The 27,813-nt window shown below is 54.6% G+C and overlaps 1 protein-coding gene across 12 annotated transcripts in view; it reads left to right on the top strand.

Annotated features, from left to right (window-relative positions):
* Positions 1 to 1,200: 1,200 nt before the first annotated feature.
* LOC107523668 (merlin) overlaps positions 1,201 to 27,813 on the top strand; it is a 263,651-nt gene continuing 237,038 nt past the window's right edge. For 8 of the 12 annotated variants that reach the window (XR_009550361.1, XR_009550362.1, XM_060192862.1 and 5 more), the window contains exons 1-3: positions 1,276 to 1,526; positions 24,853 to 24,978; positions 25,793 to 25,915. Coding sequence is in view for 10 of the 12 variants with exons in the window: in XM_060192862.1 (XP_060048845.1) it covers positions 1,413 to 1,526; positions 24,853 to 24,978; positions 25,793 to 25,915 (363 nt within the window). In the remaining 2 variants the exon portion in view is untranslated. Of the gene's footprint in view, positions 1,527 to 24,852; positions 24,979 to 25,792; positions 25,916 to 27,813 lie in introns of all 12 variants that reach the window. The other 4 variants (XM_060192865.1, XM_060192864.1, XM_060192863.1 and 1 more) reach the window with 3 other exon arrangements.

The following is a 27,813-nucleotide window of genomic DNA, read 5'->3' as shown; positions in this document are numbered from 1 at the left end:
CGTGTAGTCTGTTTCTTCTGTGCCTGAAGCCGATGGTGCTGTGCTGGAGGTTAAGCCCATGTGTGCTCACTGCTCAAGGGAGACACGCAGCATGGCCTCTTGTTGATTTGTCTAGAGTGATTTTAGAGTGGACTTAGTTTTTATACACCAAGCGCAGCAGGTTAAGTACGCCAAGTGCCAGGGCCAGCATAAGGATCCCAGTTGGAGCAACAACAACAATAATAACTACAACAACAATAAAAAAAAAACAAAACAACAAGGGCAACAAAAGGGAAAATAAATAAATAAATAAGTAAATATAAAAACAATAGAAAGAAGGAAAGAGGGAGTTGGGGAGTAGCGTAGTGGGTTATGCACACGTGGCGTGGCGCGAAAATCACAAGGACCGGCGTAAGGATCCGGGTTCGAGCCCCCGGCTCCCCACCTGCAGGGAAGTCGCTTCACAGGCGGCGAAGCAGGTCTGCAGGTGTCTGTCTTTCTCTCCCCCTCTGTCTTCCCCTCCTCTCTCCATTTCTCTCTGTCCTACCCAACAACGATGACATCAATAACAACAACAATAACAACAATTAAAAAAACAAGGGCAACAAACGGGAAGAAATAAATAAGTAAATAAATATATAAAGCAGCGGCTAGTGCATGTCGTCAGGTGTCAAGCGTGCAGACCTGCCCGGTGGGAACCAGCATTTCCAGGGCGCCTGGCCTGCCGCTACCGCCAAGGGCCGCGCCCGCTGGACCGGGTGTCCGTCTGTCCCTCTGTCCCCGGACCCCTGCGCCTCCGGAGCCCCGTGTCAACCAGGGCCTCGCACCCCAGGGCTGTGCTCTGGAATGAACGTCCGTTCCCTGGGCGCGGTGTGTCTCTCAGACCCGGTGCCCCTGGACCCGGCGACCCCGGCACCGCGCAGCCCGCGGGACAGACTCCGGCCCCGCACGTCAATCAAGCTTGCCGCTCCGGAGGAGGCGGTCCCTGTGCGCAGAAGCCCTGGAGTGACAGCGGCGGCAGCCATTCCGCGCAGACTCCTGTGCGGGGGCGTGGGCCTGGGGCGAGAAGAATCTTACTATTGGTGGACCTCCGGGGAGTGGGCGGGGCTTACCCGGAGATCCCGCCTTCCAGAGGGTTCGGCCAATGGGCACGAGCCGCGAAGCGGGCGGGGCGGGGCCCTCACGGGGGCCGTCGACCAATCGGGGCGCGCGGGCTGGGCGGAGGGTTAGGCTGCGCCGACGGTGGTCTGGGGGCGAGGGCGGGGCGGGACGAGCGGGGCGCGGGGCTACGCGGTGACACCCGCGCACGTGCGCCGCCTGCGCGGCCGAGCTCGGCGCGATCGCGCGCGGGGCAGCCTCGGGCCGTCGGGGCGCGGCGGGCCGGCTCCCATGGCGGCGGCCGGGTTGCAGGGGGGCTAGCGCCGTGCGCCGCCATGGCCGGGGCCCTGGCCTCCCGCATGAGCTTCAGCTCGCTCAAGAGGAAGCAGCCCAAGACCTTCACGGTGCGCATCGCCACCATGGACGCCGAGATGGAGTTCAGCTGCGAGGTAGGGCCCGACGGCGCGGCTCAGGCGTTGTTCCCGGGCGGGCCGGCCCGGCAAGGACGCGGGTTCGAAGCCCCGGCGCCCACCTGCAGCGGGAGCCGCACGAGTGGCCGGGCGGGGCGGCGCGGCGGGTGTCTCTCCGTCTCCCCGTCTCCCCGCCCTTCTTCTCTCTCCGTCTCCCTCCAATAATAAATCGATTAAGTTGGCGGGGGCCGGGCGGGAGCGCAGCGGGTTAAGCTCACATGGCCCGAAGCGCGAGGACCGGAGAGAGGATCCGGGTTCGAGCCCCCGGCTCCCCACCTGCAGGGGAGTCACGTCACAGGCGGTGAAGCAGGTCTGCAGGTGTCTGTCTGTCTCTCCCCCTCTCTGTCTGCCCCTCCTCTCTCCATTTCTCTCTGTCCTATCCAACCATAACAATAATAACAATAACAAGGACAACAAAACGAGGGGGGGAAAAATGGCCCCCTGGAGCAGCGGATTCCTGGTGCTGGCACCAAGCCCCGGCGGTAACCAGGGAGGCAAGAAAGAAAGAAAGTTAAAATAACAAGGCGCAACAAAAGGGAATAAATAAATTAATATTAAAAAGAAATTAAAAAAATAATAAAAGAAGAAAGTTGGTGCCGGGATCCGGCCTGGGACTTGTGGGGCTCCGGCACGAAGTCCGGTGTATTGGCTGCTGTGCAAACTCCCTGCGGCCTGTCCGGTTTTCTGGACTTCAGCAGATCTGATGTAGCTCCGAGAGGAAAAGTTGAGCTGATAGGAAGGTCTATGCGGGCGGGGTGATAGCATCACGGTTCCTAGGAGACTTTTTAAAAAAAAAAAATCTTTATTTATTCCCTTTTGTTGTCCTTGTTTTATTGTTGTAGTTATTATTATTGTTGTTGATGTTGTTGTTGTTGGCTAGGACAGAGAGAAATGGAGAGAGGAGGGGAAGACAGAGAGGGGGAGAGAAAGACAGACACCTGCAGACCTGCTTCACCGCCTGTGAAGCGACTCCCTGCAGGTAGGGAGCCCGGGGCTCGAACCTGGATCCTTACGCCGGTCCCTGTGCTTTGCGCCACCTACACACACACACACACACACACACACACACACACACAGGAGCTCAGCTCTGGTTTATGGTGGTGCCAGGGATTGAACATGGGACTTCAGAGCCTCAGGCATGAGAGTCTGTTTGCATAACCATTATACTATTTCTTCGCCCAAGAGAAGGTGTCTTTACTCATTTTTCCATCTAGTTTCCAGCATGGTGGTAGGTAGCAGTCGTTTGTGACATGACATAGAGTCAGATCTTAGGAGTCGCCTCATTTAGGGTGTGGGAGGTAGCATAATCGGCTTGCCTGAGACTCCGGAATCCCAGGTTCAGCCCCTGCAGCACCATGAGCCAGAGCTGACTGGTCGTCTGGTCTGAACAAGGAAATAAAATCAGCTGGGGGCGACTTGGGCGCCTCAGGCTCGCAAGTCCTGTGCTCTGCCAGTTGAAACACCTCCCTGGCCAGTATCCCAGGGTCTTCAGAGCCCCGGGTCGTCTGTGAGCTGGTGTTTCAGTGCTGGAGAAGCTATGAGACCACAGTTTTGCAGCCCCTTCCCTTGCCCTGGTGTAGGGGTTTTCAGGACAGGGAGAAGCAGGCTTTCAGCGTCCTAGCTCCTGACCTGTCCCCTCAGGTCATGATTGTATTTGCTGAGAGTGTGGAACGTTGATTTCCTCTACAATCTCAGGCCTGACCCAGCTCATTTGTTCCCGTCAGCATTTAAGACATTGCTGTTAATCGGTACCGTAAAGGCACGCAAAGTTTGCCACGGTTACATATATGTCCTGCTCAAGTCTAACCGCTGTGTTCTGCGTCAGCAAAGGTCAATACACTTCTGACTAACTTGGTTATAGTAAAGAAATCAAAGAAGGAAGTGTATGCAAGAACTGTGGGTGTTTTGCTGAGAGACCTTGGGGACAGAACTGTGGATTTCGTGGGGGTGGGGGTCCTACGCTGCTCTCTGGAGGACCCAGCACAAATCACCTCTCGATTAGGTTATTTGGGGAGCGAGTTATGTCCCAGGCATTGGTTTCTGTTTCTGTTTTTCAGTTGGTGTAACTCACACCCAGGGCCTGCCCTAAGTACTGAGCCAGCTCCCTGGCCGTCGTATTTTTGGCCGACCCTGGGATTTCATGGTTCCATGCTGACACTAGGAAGAGCTGTACAGAGAGGAAGGGCAGGGTCGGGAAGATAGCACAGCACCAGAGCTTCCTTCAGTGCAGTGGAGGCCGGGCTCGAACCTGAGTCATGTGCATGACAAGCAATGCACTATCCAACTGGGTTGTTTTGCTGGTCTGGTCCAAATTTAACTTAATTATTAATTTATTTTTATAGAGAGAAGACACTTTGGTGTTTGCCTGCTTTTGTCATTTTTAGTTTTTATGTTGGTAACGTGCGCTCAAACAGGTGTCCCGCCGTCCAGCTCCATCGTTTTTATTTTGGGGTAGAGACATTGAGAGGGAAGGAGGAGATAAAAAGGGAGAGAGAGAGAGAGAAATGCAGCCGTGCTTCACTCCTTGTGACGCTTCTCCCCTGCAGGTGGGGACCTGGGGCTTGAACCTGGGTCCTTGTGTGCGCCACCACCTGCCCGGCTGTCTGCTTTTGTCTTTAGCGCTCTCTCGTGTGGGAGATGGAACCCAGGTCTTCTCACGGGGGAGGCTGGTAGACTGGTGTTCTGCTCTGTCACCTACCTCCTCACCCCCACCACCCCCTCCGGGCTTTGTGGAAGATAATTGAAGATAACAGGGCCTTTTACACAGGGCGGCTCACAGCCAGGTGTGATCAGGGCATGGAGCTCTCTGAAACCAGCAGTGAGTCTCAGTACAAATAAGGTCAGGACACAGGGGCCAGGACACAGGACACAGGGGCCAGGACGCAGGGACCAGGACACAGGGGCCAGGACACAGGACACGGGCCAGGACGCAGGGGCCAGGACGCAGGACACAGGGGCCAGGACGCAGGGGCCAGGACGCAGGACACAGGGGCCAGGACACAGGGGCCAGGACACGGGCCAGGTCGCAGGGGCCAGGACACAGGACACAGGGGCCACAACACAGGGCTCTTCGTCTCCTGTTTTGCCACCAGGGCTCGTGAGGTTTCTGTGCCTGCAGAATCCTTTGGCTTCAGTGGACTTTTTTCTTTTTTTTTCTTTCTCTTTTTGGATAGAGGGTGAGACTCCACGACCCACGGTGCTTCCTCTTTGCTTGGTGCCCCTGTGCGGTCTGTGTCTTTCCGAGAGGAAGAGCGAGATCAGAGCGCCAGCGCCTCAGGCCGGCGTCCGAGGACGGCTCGCCCTGCTGGGCCACCTCTCCGGCTCCCCCTCGCTCACCTGGGACGGGCCTGTGCCCCGCGTCCCGAGCTGGTTGCTCGTACGTGTGGAGGGTTTTGTTTGTGGATCTTCGGTTCCGTCCCATTGTGTTTCAGCGCCAAGTTTTGCTCCCAGGTCTGTCTGAAGCTGGACAGTGGCACCCCTTCACTTCTGTCCTTTTTTTTTTTTTTTCCTTCAGGAGTTTCTGTTGTTCAAGGGTTTTTTTTTTTTTTTCTTTCTTTTTAAATTCTAAATAAATGTCATGGTTTTTCATTCAGTTTGGTGAAGGTACTGCTGAGGTCTTGAACCTTTGCAAGGAACCTGGTAGTAATGGACAAGGCTGCAGGTGGGGTGATGGGTGGCCTTGTCAACACGGCGCTGAGACAGCTGGATAGGCTCCTGTCAGAAAAGAAAACGAGTGGCCAGGGAGGTGACTCAGGCCTGGAGAGTGTGCCTTGCCACGTGCGAGGTCCTGGGTTCCATTCCTGACCTAAAGAGAGCAGCAGAGAACACACAAGTAGATTCCCATGAGTGGGGGCAGAATGCACTCTTTTTCTTTCATAAACATAAAGGGGTAAAGGGTAAAGATAAGGGGGTCGGGCGTTGGTGCAGCGGGTTAAATGCATGTGGTGCACAGCGCAGGGACCGCCATGGGAACCCCAATTTGAGCCCCCGGCTCCCCACCTGCAGGTGAGTCGCTTCACAGGCGGTGACGTGGTTCTGAAGGTGTCTATCTTTCTCTCCCCTTCTCTGTCTTCCCCTCCTCTCTCCATTTCTCTCTGTCCTATCCAACAACAAATGATATCAACACAACAATAATAACTACAACAAAGCTACAACAAGAGCAACAAACGGGGGAAAAAAGTGGCCTCCAGGAGCAGTGGATTCATGGTGCAGGCACTTCTTCTAGCGTTTGCCCTTCTTCCGTAGCCAGTCAACAGCGTCAGGTTGAGCCTGATGTAAAGTTTCGAGACCTCCTTTGAATCTGGAGAGGTGGCAGTCGTTGACTATGTGGGTCATAGTCTGTCTGGAGCCGCAGGGGCAGTTCGGGTCGTCTCTGGCTCCCCAGCGATGGAACATAGCGGCGCACCGGCCATGGCCTGTTCGATAGCGATTGAGGAGGGCCCGATCATAACGTGCTAGGTCAAAGCTGGGTTGACGCTTGCAGGGGTCTGTGATGAGGTGTTTGTTCTTTACCTCTGTTTCCAAGAGTCTAGAACAGAGAAGTTCAGTGTAGGCGTAGGGGACCAGATTGGGTGACGAGACGTCAAGCATTGGACAGGGTGGGCGAAGATATCCGCGTATATTGGTAGGTCTGGTCGAGCGTAGACGTGGGAAATGAACTTAGATGATGCCGCATTCCGACGAATATCTGGCGGGGCGATGTGGCTAAGAACTGGCAGCCATGGAACCAGGGTGGAACGGATGGTTCCAGAAATTATCCTCATGGAGGAATATAATTTGGAATCGACCAAGTGGACATGGGGGCTACGGAACCATACTGGGCACAGTATTCTGCAGTGGAATAGCATAATGCCAGAGAGGATGATCGTAGTGTGGAAGCGCTCGTGCCCCATGAGGCTGGCCAGTCTTGCAATGATGTTATTCCTCGCGCCCACCTTTGCTGCAGTTTTTATGAGATGTTCGTGAAATGACAGGGTGCGATAGAGAGTAACGCCAAGATAGACTGGCTGGGCTTCATGCCGGATTCTCGTATCGTCAAGCTGCACATTAAGCTCACGCGAGGCCGAGGCATGGTGTAGATGGAAAACAGATGATACCGTTTTTTGCAGTGCTAGGGATTAGTCGCCATTTTTTACAGTCATCAGATATCAGAGACATGTCTTTCGTGAGTGTTTCCTCGAGGATGTCAAACTTGGATGCCTGAGTTGCACAGCAGATGTCATCGGCGTAGATGAACTTCCTTGAAGAAGTTTCTGGGAGGTCATTGATGTAAATATTAAATAGCATAGGAGCCAGAACAGAGCCCTGGGGGAGGCCACTTGAGACAAGTCTCCATCTGCTAGACTTGTCACCCAGATGCACCCGGAATCTTCTGTTTTGGAGAAGAAACGATATAGTGTTGGCCACCCATGGAGGCAGGCATCTTGAGATCTTGACTAGGAGACCACGGAGCCAGACCGTGTCATAGGCTGCTGTGAGATCGACAAAGACAGCACCCGTCTTTAAATTCTTCTGGAATCCATTTTCAATGTAAGTTGAGAGGGCCAGGGCTTGTTCGCAGGTAGATCTTCCTGGGCAGAAACCAGCTTGGGCGGGAGATAGGAATTTCTCTGTAAGATGAGAAATACGTGACAGAAGCAACCTCTCAAAGAGTTTGTCAAAACACACGGAGAGGAGAGAAATTGGTCTATAGCTGGCGGCCAGTGTTGGGTCTTTCTTTGGTTTCAAAACCGCTATAATCTTCGCACGACGCCAAACTTTGTGCATAGACTCAGATTCCAAGATGTGGGACAGGAATGAAGCGAGCCACTTCTTTGCCGCGGGGCCCAGGTTAAGAATGAGTTCTGGGGTGATGTTATCATAGCCAGCAGCCGTTCCCGGTTTAACCCTCTTCAAAGCGTCTTCCAGTTCAGACAGTGTAAAGGGAGAGAGTTTTGGAGATGGACAAGATAAACAGAAGTGGGATAACCACTCATGGGAAATTTCTCTTTTCCAGACTGGGTCGATCTTAGCACTTCCAACTTGAGTTAGGTGACTGGCCACTGAGTTTGGAGATACGGGAGGATGGGAGACGGGAGGGGGTTGGCTACCGGCACCCAGACTATGAAGAAGCTTCCAGGCCTTCCTACTTGAGTGGGTGAAGTTCAGACTTTCCGTGAGTTGTTGCCAGCAGGCTTGGCATGCTGCATCCAGGGAGGCAATGAGATGGTCGGCCACATCTGGGTCGCCTGACTCATCATACTGCTTTAGTAGTTGCTCGCATTCAGCATCAAGACAAGGCGTATAGTTAGCACGTCTCCCACGAGGAATGGCTTGGGAAGCTGCTTTGAAGATGGCTTGGCAGAAGCGCCTGTAGGAATCTTCAGAGGGGATAGAGTTAATTGGAATTGCAGGAATAGATTTGTTGGTAAGATCACTGAACAGACGCCAGTTTGCTTTCCGAAAGTTCCATCTTAGTTTCTCCGAGCACAGAATCAGTGGGAGCTGGAGACCAATGTGGATGATAGCTGGGCGGTGATGACTGTGCGGGAAGATCTTGAGAACGTGTCTCGTAGTGGGAAAGGCTTGGCCGTTGACTGTGCTAATCCAGCACAGGTCGGTGCAGGCACTGAGTACCAGCAATAACCCTGGAGGCAAAAAAAAAAAAAGACGTAAAGATACGTAACACATGAGAAGACCTTCCAAACTTTATTTATTCCCTTTGTTGCCCTTGTTGTTTTTATTGTTGTAGTTATTGATGTTGTTGTTGGATAGGACAGAGAAATGGAGAGAGGAGGGGGAGACAAAGAGGGGGAGAGAAAGACAGACACCTGCAGACCTGCTTCACCACCTGTGAAGAGACTTCCTTGCAGGTGGGGAGCCGGGGGCTCGAACCGGGATCCTTACGCCGGTCCTTGCACTTTGTGCCACCTGCGCTTCACCTGCTGTGCCACTGCCCGGCTCACCTATAGAACCCTTTTAAAACATTGTGTGTTGACGAGAGAGAACCAGGGCTTCCTTATGGCGTGCGTGAATCGTGCTGGGGACCAAGCTCAGGACTTGTCATGCAAGTGCTCTAGTCACTGTGTGGCCTGGGCTACACTTACACATAGGGAGAGGGCTGGGGAGACAGCAGAAAGGTTCTGCAGAAATCTCTCCTGCCTGAGGCTCTGAGGTCCCAGGTTCAGTCTCCAGCACCACCAATAGCCATTGCTGAGCAGGACTCTAGCTTCTATCTCTCTCTGTCTCTCTGCATATCTCACTAAAATATATAAGTACAACATTTTAATAAAAAGAAAATATTTTATTTATTTTTGGATCAAGACAGAAATTGAGAGGGAGAGACACTTGCAGCCCTGCTTGTGAAATTTCTCCCCTGCGGGTGGGGAGTGGGGGAGTGAACCCTGGTCCTGGGTTTTGTAACCCACCCTTTTTTTTTTTTTTGCTGGGACTTTCTGTGATGCTAACATTCCCAGTGATATCGCTCCTTCCCTCATTCCTTCTCTCTTATTTTATTTTATTTATTTATTTTTCCCTTTTGTTGCCATTGTTGTCTTTTTTATTGTTGCTATATTTGTTGTTATTGATGTTGTTGTTGGATAGGACAGAGAGAAATGGAGAGAGGAGGGGAAGACAGAGAGGGGGAGAGAAAGACAGACACCTGCAGACCTGCTTCACCACCTGTGAAGTGATTCCCCTGCAGGTGGGGAGCCGGGGCTCGAACCAGGATCCTTACGCTGGTCCTTGCGCTTTGCGCCACGTGTGCTTAACCCCCTGCGCTACTGCCCGACTCCCCCTCATTCCTTCTCTTAAGGTAGTGGTGAAAGACAGAGGGAGAGAGAGAGAGAGAGAGAGAGATGCCACTCCCTGCTTATGCAGCTTCTCGGCCGCGTGGTGTGTCCATGTGGAGCCGGGGCTCAAGCCCGAGTCCTCACGTAGTGAGGTGTGTGCTCTGCTGAAGCAGCCGCCGCTTGCCCCAGCACCTTAGTATCCCTATAACTCTGTCCGGAAGAGGCAAAGAACGCAGTTATCTGACGACAAAGGGTGACCTAGGAGGTGGCGCAGTAGCCGTAGCATCAAACTCTTTTTTTTTTCTTTTTTTTTTTTTTCCCAGGAGCACTGCTCAGCTCTGGTTTATAGTTTGATGGTTTATGGATTGAACCTGGGACTTCGGAGCCTCAGGCGTGAGAGTCTCTTTGCAGACCTATTGGTCTCTTTACTATCTACCCCCACTCTCTTTTTTCTTTAATTTTTAAAATTATCTTTATTTATTTATTAAATAGAGACAGAAATCAAGCGGAAGGGAGAAACAAAGATTGAAAGAGACAGAGAGACACACCTGCAATCCTGCTTCACCACTCGCAAAGCTTTCCCCCTGCAGGGGGGACGGGGGCTTGAACCTGGGTCCTTGTGCATTACAACAGGAGCGCTCAACCAGGTGCGCCACCACCTGGCCCCTCTTTTTTCTTTTTCTTTTTTCTTCTTTTTTTTTAATGTTGATATTTTAATTTATTGGATAGAGACAGCCAGAAATCTAGAGGGAAAGGGGTGATAGAGAGACAGAGAGACCTTCAGCTCTGCTCTACCACTCACAAAGCTTTCCCTTGCAGGTGGGAACTGGGGATTCAAACCTGGGTCCTTGCGCATTGTAACATGTGCTCAACCAAGTGTGCCACCACCCGGCCCCAATGCATCAGACTCTTTGTTTTTTAGAGATTGATTTTTTAAATATTTATTTATTCCCTTTTGTTGCCCTTGTTTTTTTTATTGTTGTAGTTTAATTGTTGTAGACCTGCTTCACCGCCTGTGAAGCGACTCCCCTGCAGGTGGGGAGCCGGGGGCTCAAACCGGGATCCTTACATCAGTCCTTGCGCTTTGCGCCACCTGCGCTTAACCTGCTGTGCTACCGCCCGACTCCCCAAATAAATATTTTTTTAAAAAGGAGACATGATAGAGTGGTAAAAGCAGAAGACACAGCTTAGTGTTAATTTTATTTTTTTAAAGGATTTTATTTATTAATGAGAAAGATAAAAGGAGAGAGAGAAAGAACCGGACATCACCCTGGTACATGTGCTGCCAGGGATTGAACTTAGGACCTCATGCTCGAGAATCCAATGCCTTACCACTGGGCAACCTCCCAGGCCACAAGACATAGCTAAGAGTTGAAAGCGCTTGCCTCTCTAACTTCTGAAGCAAGGACTGGCTTTATGCTATAAGTTATATATTTCTCTTTGATTAAATGTTTTTAATTATCTTCATTTATTTTTTAAATATTTATTTATTTATTTTCTATCTTTTATTTTTAAAAATATTTATTTATTTATTTTCCCTTTTGCTGCCCTTGTTGCTTTTTTATTGTTGTTGTAGTTACTATTGTTGTTATTGATGTCACTGTTGGATAGGACAGAGAGAAATGGAGAGAGGAGGGGAAGACAGAGAGGGGGAGAGAAAGACAGACACCTGCAGACCTGCTTCACCGCTTGTGAAGCGACTGCTCTGCAGGTGGGGAGCCGGGGGCTCGAACCTGGATCCTTGAGCCGGTCCTTGCGCTTAACTCACTGCGCTACCGCCCGACTCCCCCTCCCCCCTTTTTATTTAAACCATGTGCATCTGTTGCTTTCTTGAAGAGAATCTGAAAGCTGGGCCAAGAAGAAAAGGAGCTTGATACTGACCAATGTGGAGGGCGTGTAGGGGCAGCTGGACCTCCCGCAGGCTGCGGCTGGGAGCGTGACGGCGGCTCATGGCCCAGTCCGCGTCCACGTGCTCAGGCAGCTGAACGTGCAGCTAGCAGCGGACTCTGCAGTCCCGCTCTTAACGGAGCAGCTGCAGAGTGAAAATGTTTGTTCCCAGGCCCCCAGCTCAGCTCACCCGGGAGGGCGTCTGCGCCGGTGTGCCGGGCCCGGGCTCCGTGCGGCTGCTCACCGCGCTGGGAAGCTCTGATGCTGTCCTGTCTTTCTCTCCCTCTGCCTCTCTGTCTCTTTCCATCTGAAAAGTTTGGCCTCCGGCTGTGAGGCCCAGAGATGCCAAAGGTATATGAAAGACCTGCTTAGTTTCTGTTGCTCCTGTTTGGGGCTGGGGATCGAACGCAGGAACTCACAACTTGTCAGGCGACCTCTGTGCGTGCCGGGCCGTTTCTCCCGGCCTGATTCTTGCATTTCTGATAATCTCTCAGGAAATGCCATTGCCGCTGGGCTGTGGAATAGGATGTGTCTGGGCTTGAAACCCAGCTCAGCTTCTGGCTTGCGTGAGACACTCGAGTTCTTGGGGCCTCAGCTTCTGCAGCAGTCAAAGTAGGACTTGTGATGCTGATGAAATCAGGGCTCCGTGGGTGCCTGGGAGCAGTGAGGGGCTCAGGTCCCTGTGGGCTTGTCAGCCTCTGCCCCTCAGTGTCAGGTCCCCGGGCAACACGCCTGCATGTGAACAGTGTCAAAGAGATCTGGTGAGGGAGCCGGGTGGCAGCGCAGCAGGATAAGCACAGGTGGCGCAAAGCGCAAGGACCAGTGTAAGGATCCCGGTTCGAGCCCCCAGCAACAAAAGGGAATAAATAAATTAAAAAAAAAAAAACTAAGAAATAAAAAAGTTTTTTTTTCCTGGTGAAAGGTGGTCTAGGAAGCGCAGTCTTATTGACTTGCTGGACTTATTTATATATTTATTTATTTGTTCCCTTTTTTGCATCATTATGATGTTGTCTCCTCAGCTCCCTCAACTTAAAAAATTTTTTTATATTTATTTTCCCTTTTGTTGCCCTTGTTTTTTTATTGTTGTTGTAGTTACTATTGTTGTTGTTGTTGTTTTTTTCTCCCAGCCAAAGTCCCTTTCCATCATCATGCTTGAGGACCCCAGCCCCCTCTGCCTTATCCTAATCCCACCTTTCTCAGAGTCCTTTGTTTTGGGGCACCACACCGTACTCTGTCCCGGACTATTGTTGTTATTGATGCCATTGTTGTTGGACAGGACAGAGAGAAATGGAGAGAGGAGGGGAAGACAGAGAGGGGGAGAGAAAGACAGACACCTGCAGACCTGCTTCACCGCCTGTGAAGCGACTCCTCTGCAGGTGGGGAGCCGGGGGCCGGAACCGGGATCCTCACGCAGGTCCTTGCGCTTTGCGCCACCTGCTTAACCCGCTGCGCTACCGCTTGACTCCCTTTTTTTTTTTTTTCGACAGAGCACTAATCTGGTTTATGATTGTGCAGGGATTGAACCTGGGACTTTGAAGCCTCAGAGTCTCTTTGTATGACCGTTGTGCTGTCTACTCTTGAGGAATCCTCGGTGTGGCAGAGGTCAGAGCTGCTGACTTTCTAAGGCCTGGGCGCCAGCAGCTGGAGGCTATGCTGAGTCACCCAGGCCGAGCACAGCCCTCCTCCTCCTCTGCCGGACCCAGCCGCCTCCCTCATCCCGTCCCGTGCCCGTCCACTCCCATCCTCTCCCCTCCTCTCCCACTCCCTCCCCCCCCTCCCCCCTCCCCCGGCCGCTGCACTGCACACTTGGCGCTGTGCTTGGGAGGATTTTTCCACTCGAGAGGCTTGATATTTGTCATTTTGAGAAAGTGGGTGCTGAACATAATTTGCCAGGAGGCTAAACGGTTACGTTATTTCTTATCTGGGTTGGAATTTTACTCTCATAACTCAGTCTACCCGCCGGGAGAGCCGGAGACGAGAAATCTGTGCAAATTGAGCTGTGAGACGGTCTCCTCCCATCTCGTGCCATCCCAGTCTGCTGTCCCCGCCTCACAGTCAGGTCACGTCCTTTCCGCCCCAGACGTGGCTGAGCTGGGCCGTGGGCACGCAGAGTGGTGGCCACTCCATGGCTTAGTGGTGCCGGGGCCCTCGGGGGTCCCGCGCGCTGAGCTGCAGCGGGGGGCCGGGCCGTCACAGACCCAGCACGAGCTGGAGAGAGGGAAGGAGGCTCTGCGGGCAGAGGGTGGGGGTCCTCACTCCCAAGCAGAGAGGGTGCTGTGCTGAGTACTCCGGCAGTGTGGCAGGGCACCCTGCAGGCACAGGTGCTGGTTTGTTTCCAGAGGGGGTGTCCAAGGTCGAGCGGGACAGTGCCCGTCTAGTGCTGAAAGAGTGTGGACGGATGGAGAGAGGCAGGACCCTGAGCGCCCCGCCTGGAGGTTCCTGTCGGGGTCTGCGTCCTCCCCAGGCCGGCCTGAGACCGCCGGGCTTCTGTGTCTGCTGGGAAGCGGGGCCGCATCAGTGTCCCGGGCGTCGGGGGTGCAGGGCCCCAGAGCACCGTCTCCCTGCTGTTGTAGAGACGGAGCTGAGACTCCACAGCACCGCCCGCCAGCCAGGGGCTCACCCTGGGCCTGGAGCCGGGCCGGGCTCCTTACCCGGTGAGCTGCCCGCGGCAGCCGCGGCATTGAGGGGCAGGTGCATGGGGAGATGCTTCCCTCCTCGGGCGCTACAGGGACTTGGAATAGCACCCGGCCTGAGGCAAGCCCCCTGCCAGGGCTGTGGGGCAGAGGAGCCGGGCAGTCTCCTCCTCGCCCCCTCTGCACAGGCCCCTCTGCTCCGAGCCCACGGCAGCCTCCTTCCTTGCCGCCTTCCTCCCCTCGCAGGCCCTGCCCAGGGCTCCCTGCTTCATGCACCAAGGCGGCTGTGAACAGGGAAGCCCCATTTACCAGGTGCTCACGGTCCACCGAGAAGGACAGGCCTGGCCCGCCTTCCAGGGAAACACAGGTTATGGGGTGGGTACACCCGGGGAGCAGGTGCATCCTAACAGCCCCCCCAGGCCAATTCTTATTTTTTTAAAAATTATTTATTCCCTTTTGTTGTCCCCTTTTTAAATTGTAGTTATTGATGTTGTTGTTGATGGATAGGACAGAGAGAAATGTAGAGAGGAGGGGAAGACAGAGGGGGAGAGAAAGACAGACACCTGCAGACCTGCTTCCCCGCCTGTGCAGCGACTCCCCTGCAGGTGGGGAGCCAGGGGTTCGAACCGGGATCCCCACGCCGGTCCTTGCGCTTTGCGCCACCTGCGCTTAACCCGCTGCGCTACCACCCTGACTCCCTATTTGTTGGTTTTTTACTAGAGCCCTGCTCAGCTCTGGTTTATGGTGATGTGAAGGATTGAACCTGTGACTTTTGGTGCCTCAGTCATGAGAATTTCTTTGCAGAACCATTATGCTAGTCCCCCTGCACAACACTTGGGTGAATGTTAGTAGTTTCTTTTTTTCCTTTCTTTCTTTCAAACCAGAGCACTGTTCTGATCTGGTTTGTGGTGGTGCGGGGATTGAACCTGGGACTTTGCACTTTGGAATCTCAAGCATGGATTTTCATTTATTTATTTATTTGCAGAACTACTCTGCTGTCTCTCCTGCATGGTATTAGCGTCTTGTGTAGCCTTGAGTTGGGAGTGTGGGACCTTGAAGCACTGTGAATTCCTCTGTAAACTCCATTTTCCTTGAAGCCCCTGGGGTCTCCCACGCCTGGGTCACTGTCCTGGCGCCTGGCTCTGCAGTTAGTCCGAGTGTCCCTCCTGTGTGATGTGCTGCGTCTCCCTCACTGCCGGTGTCCACTGTGACAGACAGCAGGACACTTTCTGATTTCTGCTCGAGGTCACTATTCTCCGTTCACTGTCCCTAATGTGTCACCGACTTTGATAACTTCTCCAGTTACTCATGCCAGTTTTGGATTCTTGTCCAAGTACACTTTGGTGCTTGTTTATTTTTATGTTTAGGAGCTAGAGCATCTGAGGTCCTGCGAACCCAGCTTCCACTTCTCTCTGGCTGCTAATCTCTGTTGCCAGCTGGTGTGCAGGCTCGGAGGTGGTGCCCCGTCCTGCCCGCTCCCCAGCTTGTTCAGACTCTGAATCCGCACGTCCTAGAACCTTCCAGCGTGTAAAGACAAACCAACCATTTTGGGGGGGCACTTTGTGCTGGCGTGACTTCACTGCTCCCGGTACACCGTTTTCCTTCCGATTTCAGATGCGAAGAGACAGTAAGAAAAGGGCCCAGGCGGTGGCAACCTGGTTGACGGCAACACACGCTACAGTGCGCAGGGACCCGGGTTTGAGCCCCCCGTCCCCACCTGCAGGGGGAAAGCTTTGTGAGTGGTGAAGCAGGGCTGCAGGTGTCTGTCTTTCCCTCTCTATCTCTTCATCGCTCTCTCAGTTTCTCTCTGTCCTATCTAATAAAATTAGAAAGAAAGGAAAAATGGCTGCTGAGAGCAGTGGATTTGTGGTGTTGGCATTGAGTGCCAGCAATAACCCTGGAGGCAGTGGCGGGGAGGGGAAGAGAGAGAGAGAGAGAGAGAGAGAGAGACAGCAGCACTCACTGTCATCCGGGCGCTGTCCGTGGTGTCCTCAGCTGGCGTCAGAGACTGCAACGAGGGTCCTTGGGCGTGGTCAGGTGTGCGTTCAGCAGGTAAATGCTGATCACCCGGCATGTGCCGGCCCGGGTGGGGCGAGGGGTCTTGAACTGCTGCTGCTGGCTCAGGAGTCTCTCGCCACTAGGTGGGGCCAGAGCACAGCACTTGGAAGGCTCTGGGCCTGTTCCCTCTGCAGGCTCTCATCAGCTCGCTCCTGTCCTCTCCCTCCCTCCCTCCTCTCTGCTGCTTTGTGAGATTGGACCCCGCTGTAGAAAAACGCACAAAGACTTGGCTAGTGCGTGGTCTCCCCGGCCGCCCGCCCTCCTGGCCGCGCGGTCTCCAGTCTGGTGTTTGTGCTCGTGTGATTCCGGGTGAGACTGGAAACTGAAGCCGCCGAGCAGCCACTGAGCGGTTCACCTCTTTGTCTTCTTTCTCTCTCTCTTTCTTTTTAAATGTTTTTATTTATTTTCCTTTTTGTTGTTGTTGCCCTTTTTTTTTTTTAAAAAAAAGATTTTATTAATTTTATTAATGAGAAAGATAGGAGAAGAAGAGAGAGAAAGAGCCAGACATCACTCTGGTGCATGTGCTGCCGGGGATTGAACTCAGGACCTTATGCTTGAGAGTCTAGTTCCTTAGCCACTGCGCCACCTCCCGGACCACAGCCCTTGTTGTTTTTATCATTGTTATGGTTATTATTATTGTTATTGATGTCGTTGTTGTTGGATAGGACAGAGAGAAGTGGAGAGAGGAGGGGAAGACAGAGAGGGGGAGAGAAAGACAGACACCTGCAGACCTGCTTCACTGCCTGCTTCACTGCCTGTGAAATAAAGTATCTTTATTTATTTATTGAACAGAGACAGTCAGAAGTCAAGAAGAAGGGCAAGACAGAGAGAAAGAGACAGAGAGACACCCACAGCCCTGCTTTACCACTTGCAAAGCTTTCCCCCTGCAGGTGGGGACCGGGGGCTCAAACCTGGCTCCTTGAGCATCGTAATGTGTGAGCTCAACCAGGTGCGCCACCAGCTGGCCCCGGGGTCTTTTTTTTTTTTTTTTTAGAATTTATTTATTCAAGAGAGAGATAGGAGGAGAGAAAGAAGCAGACATCACTCTGGTACATGTGCTGCCGGGAATCGAACTCGGGACCTCATGGTTGCGAATCCAATGGTTTATCCCCTGCACCACCTTGTGGACCACGGCTCACCTCTTCTTAGTGACTCCCCGGCGGGCGCGGTGACACAGCCATCCCGGCCTCCCCTCGGCGTCCTTGCCGGTGTAGTGACCGGCCCCAGCGGCCTGACCAGCGCCCAGTGCGGCTCTTCGCCACCCAGGGCCGGAGGAGCGGGTCCTGCTCTGCCTACTGGCTGTTGGCAGTGTAGCCGCCGCCCCCTTGCCTCTGCAGAACCATTATCTTCAGTAATTTCACACATTAGTCCTCACGGATAGTTGCTGAATACCAGCAGTGTGCTGAGGGCTAAAAACCTCCGGGTTCGGCAGCCTGACAGTCGGCCTCTCTGTGGCGTAGGGAGCTCGTTACTAGACCGCCAGCTCTTGGTTACTGGGAGCAAGAAACGAGAGCGGTGGCAGAGCCCCAGCAGGTCAAACGGGCCGGCTCCAAGCTCAGTGCCGTTCGCGTCCCCACGAAGGATTCTGAGATCGAGGCCCCAGGACCTGTGTGCAGGTGTGCGAGGATTCAGGGCCGCTGGCCTGGGGCCTCGGTCCTGAGAGGACACTTGAAGGTGCTGCCCCGAGACGGCCACAGCCATGGAGACGGCCCTCCCAGGAGTGGCTGACTGCCTCCCTGCTGGGGTTGGGGCTGCTGCTGCTTCGCTAGCCCTGCTGTATTGTTTCTCTCTCTCTCTCTCTCTCTCTCTCTCTCTCTCTCCTCGTCATCTACTGGCTGCCTTTCATGTTTCTCCCACCTTCATCCACTGCGTCACAAGATCTGGGCATAGCACAGGGCCCAGGAGAGTGATAGATGGGGAAACCGAGGCCCAGTGGAGGCTGTGGGCTCGTGTGTGGTCGGGGCAGGGTGTGTGGGTACAGGCCCCTCCCTGGCCCCACTGCTGCTCAGCCAGGAGAGACAAGTTGCCGATGGAAGGCTCCCCCATCACCCACCACCCACCATCTCGATGTGATGTGAAAGACTTAACAGAGTTGAAGAACCTCACCTTTGTGGCATCCCAAGGTGCTGTTCTTTTTTTAAAGATTCTTTTTTTTTTTTTTTTAAAGATTTTATATATTTATTAATGAGAAAGATAGGAGGAGAGAAAAAGAGCCAGACATCACTCTGGCACATGTGCTGCCGGGGATCGAACCCAGGACGCCATGCTTGAGAGTCCAGAGCTTTATCACTGTGCCACCTCCCGGACCACCGGTGCTGGGGTTTGTTTCTCTTTTGTTCTGTGAAAAATTTCTTGGGTTGGTTCTTTGCCAGGGTATTTTTAGAGAGGAAAAGCAGTCTGTGTCACCAAAGGGGGGAGATATATACCTTAAGGCCTAATTGTGCAATTAGAATTTTAATAAGCAGTGTCATAAATTCTTGCTGCATTGCAATCATGACTTAGAAGGCTGCGCTGCTCAGAGAAGCCTCGGCTGGTTGCCATCAAGGCCTCCAGCTTTGTCTGCCAGGGTGTGTGTGTCTGTGTGTGCATGTCTCTCTGGGCATGTGTGTGTATGTGTCTCTCTGCGTGTGTGTGTGTGTGTCTCTCAGGGTGTGTGTCTGTCTCTGGGTGTGTGTGTGTGTCTTTCTGGGTGTGTGTGTGTGCGTGTCTCTCTGGGTGTGTGTCTCTGGGTGTATGTGCGTGTCTCTGGGTGTGTGTGCGTGTCTCTCAGGGTGTGTGTGCATGTGTCTGGGTGTGTGTGTGTGTCTCTGGGCATGTGTGCGTGTGTGCAGAAAACTCCTTCCCACCCGTGTAAGGCCCATGCTGGCATAGCCAGGTGCTGTGCCCGGTACTCAGACAGCAGTGAGTGTCAGAAGGGTCTAGCTTGATAGATCCCCAGTAGATGGCTCCTTCCCACACACGCCCCACGTCCTTGAGCCGTTCCACGATCAAAGCCCCGGGTGTGAGCCCTGGTGCACCGTGAACAGCACCGAGGCAGGAGCTGCATTGTGGCATCTGCTTTTTCTCTGAGCATCACAGAATGAAAAGTGAGGTTTGTGTGATGGCCTGTGGTGAACCCGTCAGGTGCTGGGCATTGCTGGATACCTTCAATGTTGCACCCTCCACCCTCCTGGACTCACTGAAACATTTTGATGGGGGGAGAAAAGGTCATTTTCACGTCCAGCACTGCAAACTCCCGTTCTTTCCCTGGAGTTTCCCTGTGAATGAAGCTGAGTCTTCAGAGCAGACAGATCAGAGTTGAATGAGGTTTGGGCCTGTGGCACCGGCATCTGGAATGCTTGAGTCCTCTCTGCCTCGGCCAGCTGGGACTGCAGAGCCGGGGGTGGGGGTGGGGCTGCTAGCCCTGCGCTTGGCCTATTCTGTAGCTAGAAGGGTGGACAGGTGGCCCGGGTCCAGTTCTCGGGGTCCGTGGAGCCTTCTGTGTGTGGGGGGGTTGGTGCTTCCCGGCTTTCATGGCAAATGCTGGGAGGCCGCTCAGCTGCTGGCTGCCCTGCTTCAGCTACACACAGTGCCCACTGGCTGTCAGCACTGCCCTCGATCAGCGTCTTCTCTGCAGAGCTGGGGCTTCTGGGTCCCGTAGTTGTAGACCGGAGCCCTGCTCAGCTCTGGCTACTGGGGGTCCGGGGGCTTGAACCTTTGCGTGCAAGTCTCGTGCAGCACCTGCGCTGTCCCCTGACCCTCTGGCAGCCAGGTGTGGTCCTCGTCCTCGGCGAAGGTGTCCCCTGCTGCTTGTAGACTGGCCCCGGCGTGTGGCTGGTGTCCTCACCGAGTGGCCGTGGGGTCCCCACCGGCCGTGCAGGACGGCTCTGGCTGCTCTTCGAGCCCTTCCTCTGTGGCCCCGCCTGGCCTGTGCTGCCCTGGCCTCCCCGGCCCTCGGTGCTGTGCACCCCTCTGCCCCTGCCTGCTAAGAGCTCAGCGCTACTTACTTGAAACGTTCGGCTGATGAATTACCAGCGCTGCACTCTGGTGAAGCTCATAAATCCAGCCCTCCGAAACAGCGTGCCGACAGCACTTGGTCCTGCGTATGGCGTTCACACACTGTGTCTCTGACACAGGCCCAGGCACGGGGCGAGGGATCGGAGGCCCAGTGGGGCGGTGGGGAGCCCCCCCGCCCACGGGGACCCCAGGAAAACATTAGGAACATCCCTTCTCCCCAACAGCTCGTGCCCGCAGCAGATGTACTGTTCCCCGCCTCCCTCAGCCCCCGGCCCGGCCCTGCCCTGTGTTCTGGGGCCTGTCACCCTGGAGGGGACAGTGTCTCGCCCTGATTCATTTATCCCTCCCGCCAGCCAGACGCAATGACTCGGGCAAAGCGTGTGCTAAGTAGACTGTCAGGTGGGTGGGGACTGATGGCGCCCGGGCTGCTCTGCCACCATCAGGCCTGCAGGAGCGGCTGGGAGTGCAGGCGAGAGTGGCGGCCGTTGCTGGGGGTGGCCCTGCGGCTGCAGGCTCAGGCTCCTCATCTGCGGGGCTGGTGTTAGCTCCACGGTCCCCCGGGGTCGCCAGGGACAGGGCCGAGCTTCAGGAGGCCCTTGCCCACTCTGGCCACAGGACCTTCTGCCCAGACCCTCGAGGCAGCCCTCTCTAGGTCGAGGGCTTGTCTCCCCTCCCCGCCTGGAGTGGTGGGAGCCAAGGGCCGGTCCTAGGAGAAGGGAGAGACCACCGGGCACTGCTCCTTTGCCCCTTGGGAGCTGGCTCTCTGCTTCTCTGCTGGAGAGATGACCACCCAGTCATCCCCAAACCCACTCGCCCGGCGGTCAGTGTGGATGTTGTCTCCCACTCTGGCTCCCACCCTGTGGGCTTGTGTGCAGGGGACATAGTGGCCTTCTTCCCTGTGCTTCCTCTAAATATTTGCCAGCAGTGGCTTAATGCGGATAATTTTCTTTTCCCTTTTTTGCCTCGCTGGGGCTCGGTGCCTGCACGACGTATCCACTACTCCTGGAGGCCGTTTTCCCCCATTTTGTTGGCCTTGTTGTTGTCATTGCTGTCGTTGCTGTTGGATAGGACAGAGAAATTGACAGAGGAGGGGAGACGGGGAGAGAAAGAGACACCTACAGACCTGCTTCACCACCTGTGAAGTGACCCCCTGCAGGTGGGGAGCCGGGGAGCTTGAACCAGGATCCTTTTTTTTTTTTTAAATGTTTATTCTCCTTTGTTGCCTTTGTTGTTTTATTATTATAGTGATTGTTATTGATGTCAGGCTCTCAGTGCTGAGATGGGTTTGGAAGCAGTGGGGTCTGCTCTTGAAGAGGGGCTTCCAGAGGAATCGGGAGAGCGAGACCGACTCCCAGAGAGGCGCCAAGGACACAGAGCTGCTCACCCAGATCTGCAGGGAGAGGATGTCCCCCAGCGGGCTGCCCAGGAAGCCGCGACTCAGTTTCTTTATCTGTCCTAGAGTGTGCACAGTGGCTACCCACCTCACCTGGAGTTCTGGGATTCTCGGAGGCCGGGTTAATCCAGCCCAAGCCCTAAGTAGGTCAGGCTGCACTGGAGTGGGAATTCCCCTTCTGCAGGCTGTGTGCCTCCACGGACAGGCCCTGCTCCTTTGCAGTCCACAGAGAGATTCTGCACTGGTAGGATGTCATGACTGAGAGTTTAACTCCCACGTCTGGGGGTGCTCCTTACCCTCGAGGCTTCTCCTTAGCAGCTCTGAGCTCCTGTCAGACAGACAGGGACCAGGGCCCCCAGCCCCAGCCCCAACCTGGGGGACGCCTTGTCTTGACGCTCTAGGCCCTGGATGTTTGACTTCAAGTCGGAGCTGTGCTTTAGTGCTGCATTGCCTTGTGCGAGGCAGTCATTATAATTCATGCGTTATGTGCCGGCTTAAAGCACAGACATGTCGGAGGGTGATCAGCGTTCTGAAGCTGATAGTTTTTCAAAATAACATTTCATCATTGAAAGTCTGCTTGCAGGAATCAGACCCCACTAGGAATTTAAAAAATGCTTTGTGACTGTAAGCAAGTGTGACCACAAACGTTAAGAGGAGGATCATTCTCTTTTAAAAAATGATTCATCACAGGGGCTGGGTGGTAGCGCAGCAGGTTAAGCGCAGGTGGTGCAAAGCACAAGGACCGGCGTAAGGAATCACTTCATAGGCAGTGAAGCAGGTCTGCAGGTGTCTATCTTTCTCTCCTCTCTCCATTTCTCTCTGTCCTATCCAATAAAATTGGAAAACGGCCATCTGGAGCAGAGGGTTCATAGTGCAGGCATCAAGCCTCACCAATAACCCTGGAGGCAAAAAAAAAAAAAAGATTTATTACACTTACTATTTTAATATTTTTATTTATTCCATTTTGTTGTCCTTGTTTCATTGCTGTAGTTATTATTGTTGTTGTTGTTAGATACGTGTGAAGCGACTCCCCTGCAGGTGGGGAGCCGGGGGCTCGAACCGGGATCCTTCTGTCCGCTCCTTGCGTTTTGTTCCACCAGCGCTTAACCCGCTGTGCTACCGCCTGCCTCCCATTATTATTTTTAATATGAGAGATAGTTTCACAGGAGATGACGAGAAGCCAGAGCACCACTCTGGCCCGTGCAAACTGGAAGTCGAACCCGGAACCTCACGCGTGCAGCCCTGTGCTCTCTACCAGCAGCTATTTCCTCTAGCCACTTGAGAAGTGAATCAATAAAAGGTCATTTCCTTTTCTGTGCCGTGGTCTCTGAAGACCCCCGAGAGTGCTCTGCCCCAGGGCAGAGAGGAGGCTGCTGACCCCACAGCCCCCCGTGTCTCTGCTCCTTTGCTCTGACTGCGGATATGGGGAGGCCGGGCCTCCCTGTCGGGACACACCGCTCATTGGCATGTGGTAAAAATGGAAGGCGTGCCGGCCAGTGCCCCACACAAGCAGGAGAGCAGCCGGGCGAGGGGATGGGGGCTGCTCCCTCCTGCCCTTCAGCCGGGACACGGCGGGGTCTGGCCAGGGGGACCCGGGACCGAGCACAGCCTTCCTCTTCCAGCAACGAGCCGCCTCGCCGGGAAGCAGGCTCACGGCAGGACGGTCACCTCTGCCCCGGTTGGTTTCCACGCCGAGCGTCTGGGGCGGCCGCCTGGCCTTCCTCCTCCCCGCACCTGTGCGCGTGACCTGCTCACCGCCCCTCGCGGGCTCTTTCTCCGTGATTTATGACATCGGTTGCGATTCCTCTCGTTGCTTTAAAGAAAGACAAGTGTCAATTTTTTCGTGTTTATTTCCCGAGCCAGAGAGGAGAGAAGCCTCGCTCTGTTATAGCTGGCGTGTGAAGCGGCTCGGTATCCGTGGATGTTGCAGTGCCTCAGCCAGCGGTTAGCTGTGGGTCTGATGCGTGTCTGAGCACGGATGGCTGACCCCCCGAAGCTCGTCTGTCAGACTCCCCTTGGCGTGCCAGCCTTGGGGTCGAGCGAGATGTGGCCCGAGTACGCGGGGGAATTGCAGCCCTCCTGTCGGCCTCGCCGCAGCACCCACCCTCCTCCCTCCGGTGGGCTTTGCCTTCCTTACATTTCTGTTTCCCGTTCCTGCCTCACCATCACACCATCACACCTTCTCACTGCCCGGCTCTCTTTTCCCTTACAAGGAGGTGTCGGTCTCATTGGCCATCTTGGCTACTCCCCTGCACAGCTGCCCCTTTATAAACTTGTAACCGCGACAATAAAAGGTCTCGTCCTCCGCCATGGTCCCGAGACCCTAAGGAGGTCTGTTGTAGCGTCAGCCGCCACGGTACATTGGGAGACCCCTCAGCGAACTCGCCCCTGCCTCCGCCGGCCCGCGATTCCCCGACCTCCGTCTGTCTCCTGGTGGCCAGCGGGCCAGACGGAGAAGTGGGAGCCGGGCTGGCTCGTTCCACCGAGGAACCCGACAGGTAGCGTCTGTTTACATAGTTACAGCTGGGTTTTTATTCCCCCTGTGATGAGTGGTTGATTTTGTTATTTTATGAGAGAGGAACGATCACCTCTGGCATATGTGGTGTCAGTCAAATGGGCCCCGGGCAGGCAAGTGCACAGCCTCTAAGTCCCCCCCCCCCACCTCCTGTGAGACGCTTTCTTCGCAGAGCTAAGGCCTTGTGCTTGCTTAATTTCATTTCGATAGAGACGTCACAGTACTGGAACTTACCCAGACGAGGTGTGTGTGTGTGTGCGCGGTGGGGCAGCTCGAACCTGCGCGTCGGGCCTGTGCCTCCTGCAGTGAGCTATCTCCACGGCCCTGTATGATCTGCCACTATGGTCCATGTTCATATTGGGCTTCCTTCCTTCCTTTTTCTTTTTCCAAATAAACCTCTTGTGAAGCCAGTCTTTTAAAAATTTTTTTTTATCATCTTTATCTGATAGAGAGCCAGAAATCAAGAGGGAAGGGAGAGGTAGAGAGAGACAGAGAGACCTGCAGCCCTGCTTCACCACTTGCTAGCTTTCCCCCTTGCAGGTAGGGACTGGGGACTTGAACCTGTGTCCTTGCACACGGTAATATGTGCGCTCAACCAGGTGCACCACCACCCGACCCCCCAGCCCAAAGTCATGGCTTTTGAAGCCAGCAGCCAGATCTCCAGGGAACGAGTGTCCCCAGCAGCCGTGCGGCCGGCGAGAGCCCGAGCAGGCTATGAGGCTGCTTATTTACCCGCCTCCTGAAGTGAGCAGCTCTGGGGTATTAAGGTGTGGAGGAGCTGTCCAAGGGAGGGGTCGTGTGTGCTTTGCCGTGACTGAGCCATTAAGCTCTAATTGGCACCTTCCCACTCCTGGCTGTGTGTGGGAGGCGTCACAGTCACCCAGGAAGTCAGTACTCAGCAGCCACCTTGGTGTCACCCCACGCCACGGGACATGGGGCCGGGGGCTGGTCTGCCAGGTGGGCGGTCTGCCGGGTGGGCGGCCTGCCAGGTAGGCGGCCAGCCGAGTGTGCGGCAGGCGCCTCCTCACCACGTGCACCGTGGCTGTCGTTGCAGATGAAGTGGAAAGGCAAGGACCTGTTTGACCTGGTGTGCCGCACCCTGGGGCTCCGGGAGACCTGGTTCTTCGGGCTGCAGTACACCATCAAGGACACCGTGGCCTGGCTCAAGATGGACAAGAAGGTGAGCGGGGGCTGGGGCTGGGCGTGAAACCTCAGGCGTGAAAGTTTGTCTGCCATAACCACTATGCTGTCTGGGCCATTTTTTCAGTCTTTATTGAGAGAGAGGGAAGAGGAGAAACACTGCAGACCCTCCAGCATCCTTGGGTTTTCCCCTGGCCCCGTGCCTCTCCCATGTGCTGTCAGGACTGAATCAGAGCTTCCCGTGGGGACAGACAGTGCCCCACCACTGAGCTTCCTTCCGGCCCCTCAGCAAAGTCCATTTCGGTCATAACTGAGCGTTGGCCACATGGGTGTTAGTGGGAGGCCCCCGGAGCCACGAGGCCCAAGCTCCGCGGAAACGAATCATCATTTGGTGATGGAGCCCCGTAGCCCGCCCCACGGCGTGTTGGTGTCCGGGCGTGGAAACCGCCGCGCCCGGCAGATGGCTCAAGCTTCCGGGTGGTGGGCAGAGCGGCTGGCGGGCGGACGTGTGTGCTCTGTGGGCCCCTCCAGCCTGTTTGGGAACAGAGGGCTCCTGTGACGGGCACAGGTTGCTGCAGGGACAGAGGGCCAAGGAAGATTCCACACATTGAGGAACGGACACAGAGCAGAGGCTCGGCGTGTGAGGGAGGCCCTAACAGTCTCTGTGGCCTGGAGAGCGCCGGCTTAATGATAGCCGCCACCCTCTTGGCTCCGCTCTCCCTTGGGGCTGCTGGCTTCGCTGGTGCAGAAGCACGTGGAAGGGGACTTCTCTGAGGATAGATGTCCCAGCCTGAAGGCTCACGCCCTCGGGGGCCGGCGTGACCCGTTTTTTTTTTTTGCTCTGGACCCCGCAGGTGCTGGATCATGACGTCTCCAAGGAAGAGCCGGTCACCTTCCACTTCCTGGCCAAGTTTTACCCCGAGAACGCGGAGGAGGAGCTGGTGCAGGAGGTCACGCAGCACCTGCTCTTTCTGCAGGTACAGCTCTCACTGCCGCTGTTCAGAGACCCTCCCAGGCACGGCTGCAGGACAGCCCTGACGGTCACCCTAGGTCCTCCCATGCACTCGCAGGCCAGGCTCTGCCCTTCACTCATTGTCCCTCCGACCCCCCCCCCCCCATTGCAGTGCAGCTGGCTTGTGGGCAAGCCTCCGTGGCAAACACCCCCAAGGCCTCCAGAGGGGTCTGTCAGCCGAGCGGAAGAGGTGAGAACAGCCATCGTGACAGCCCACAGACGGCCAGCTGATGGGGTTGGGCTCCTGTGAGGATGTAGATAGACCCTGGCGGTTTCGCCATGTCCGGTTTCATCTCCCCATTCCCATGGTTAGTCACAGTGGGCACTCATGTGCCCAGAGGGGCCCACTGTCAGGACTGGGCTAGATCATGGCGTGGGCTAATCACACCTTTTCCCAGGAGTGACTGTGAAGTTTGTCACATTGTCCTCTTTGGATTACTTGGGGCCTCAGATCATTGTATCCAGAAAATAATAAGTTAGATCCAATCAACTCCCCCATAATTAGCTTACCCAAATGATCTGTAGTGAATATCTTTAGCAGTCTGCCTGCCTGTCCGTCCATCCATCCATCCATCCATCCATCCATGCATCCATCCATCCATCCTCCGTCCATTCCAACATCTTTAGTTCACAGGGAAAGCCCTTTCGTTTTTTCCTCAATACTATCCTTTTTCTTTGAAAAGAAACTAAATTAGAAAGTGATACTTCGAGGGGCCAGGCCAGGCGGGGGCGCACCTGGTTGAGCGCACATGTTACACAGTGCAGTGCTCAAGGACCCAGGTTGGAGCCCCTGGTCCCCTACTTGCAGGGGGAAAGCTTTGCGAGTGGTGAAGCAGGGCTGCGGGTGTCTCTCTGTCTCTCTCCCTCCCTCTCTAGCACCCCCTTCAACCTCTCGATTTCTGACTGTCTCTATTCAATAAATAAAGATAATTTTAAAAAGTGATACTTGTTGGTGAACACACACAGAGACACACACACACGCCTCTGAGTACAGAGACAGTGTTCTAGTACACCACACTCATTCACTCATTGAAGTGATGACTCCTCCTTCATTCAGCTTTGGGCCGACTGTCACCCAGAAAAGCCACAGTGTTTTTGTGCCGAGCAAGGCACGACTGACGGCTCAACTTGTGTGAAGACAGCAAGTGGGCCTTCCCTTTGTGTGGGTGTCGGCGAGGCCCTTCTTTCAACTCCCCTGCCTGCAGGCCAGGAACGATCCACCCACCATGGAAGTCAAGTGCAATCAGATATGGTAACCCAGCACTAAGCTGAAGCTTTCTGTTTCCTGGACCTCACACGCACTTAAAACTTAAATCAGTCAAACCGTCTGGCTTCCTTTTTGCTTAGAGCACGCCTGCTGAACAGTCTTATCTCAGTAACACTGCGACACTTGTCTTGTGTTAAGACTTAAAAGCAGACTCTGGGGGTGGGGCTGGCAGTAGCACCATGGGTTAAACGCACGGTAAGATGGCAATAACACCCGTGAGGATCCCGGTTCGAGCCCCCGGCTCCCCACCTGCACTGGAGTCGCTTCACAGGCGGTTAAGCAGGTCTGCAGGTGTCTGTCTTTTTCTCCCCCTCTCTGTCTTCCCCTCCTCTCTCCATTTCTCTCTGTCCTGTGCAATAACAACATAACAAAACAACAACAGGGGAAGAAAATGGGAAAAATAGCCTCCAGGAGCAGTGGGTTCGTGGTGCGTGCACCGAGCCCCAGCAATAACCCTGGAGGAAAAAAAAAAGCAGACTGTTTCCCCTGGAGCTGTGTGCTCAGCGAGGCTGCCTGCGGTCCCCCGGGGGCTGCTCTGCTCAGCCCCGACAGCACACCACATTCTGTCTTCAGGGCGACTGCGTCTCTTCTGCAGC

This window comes from Erinaceus europaeus, chromosome 6 (assembly GCF_950295315.1).
Source record: "Erinaceus europaeus chromosome 6, mEriEur2.1, whole genome shotgun sequence".
In the NCBI taxonomy this organism is placed as follows: Eukaryota; Metazoa; Chordata; class Mammalia; order Eulipotyphla; family Erinaceidae; genus Erinaceus; species Erinaceus europaeus.
This window is presented reverse-complemented; position numbering and strand designations above follow the sequence as displayed.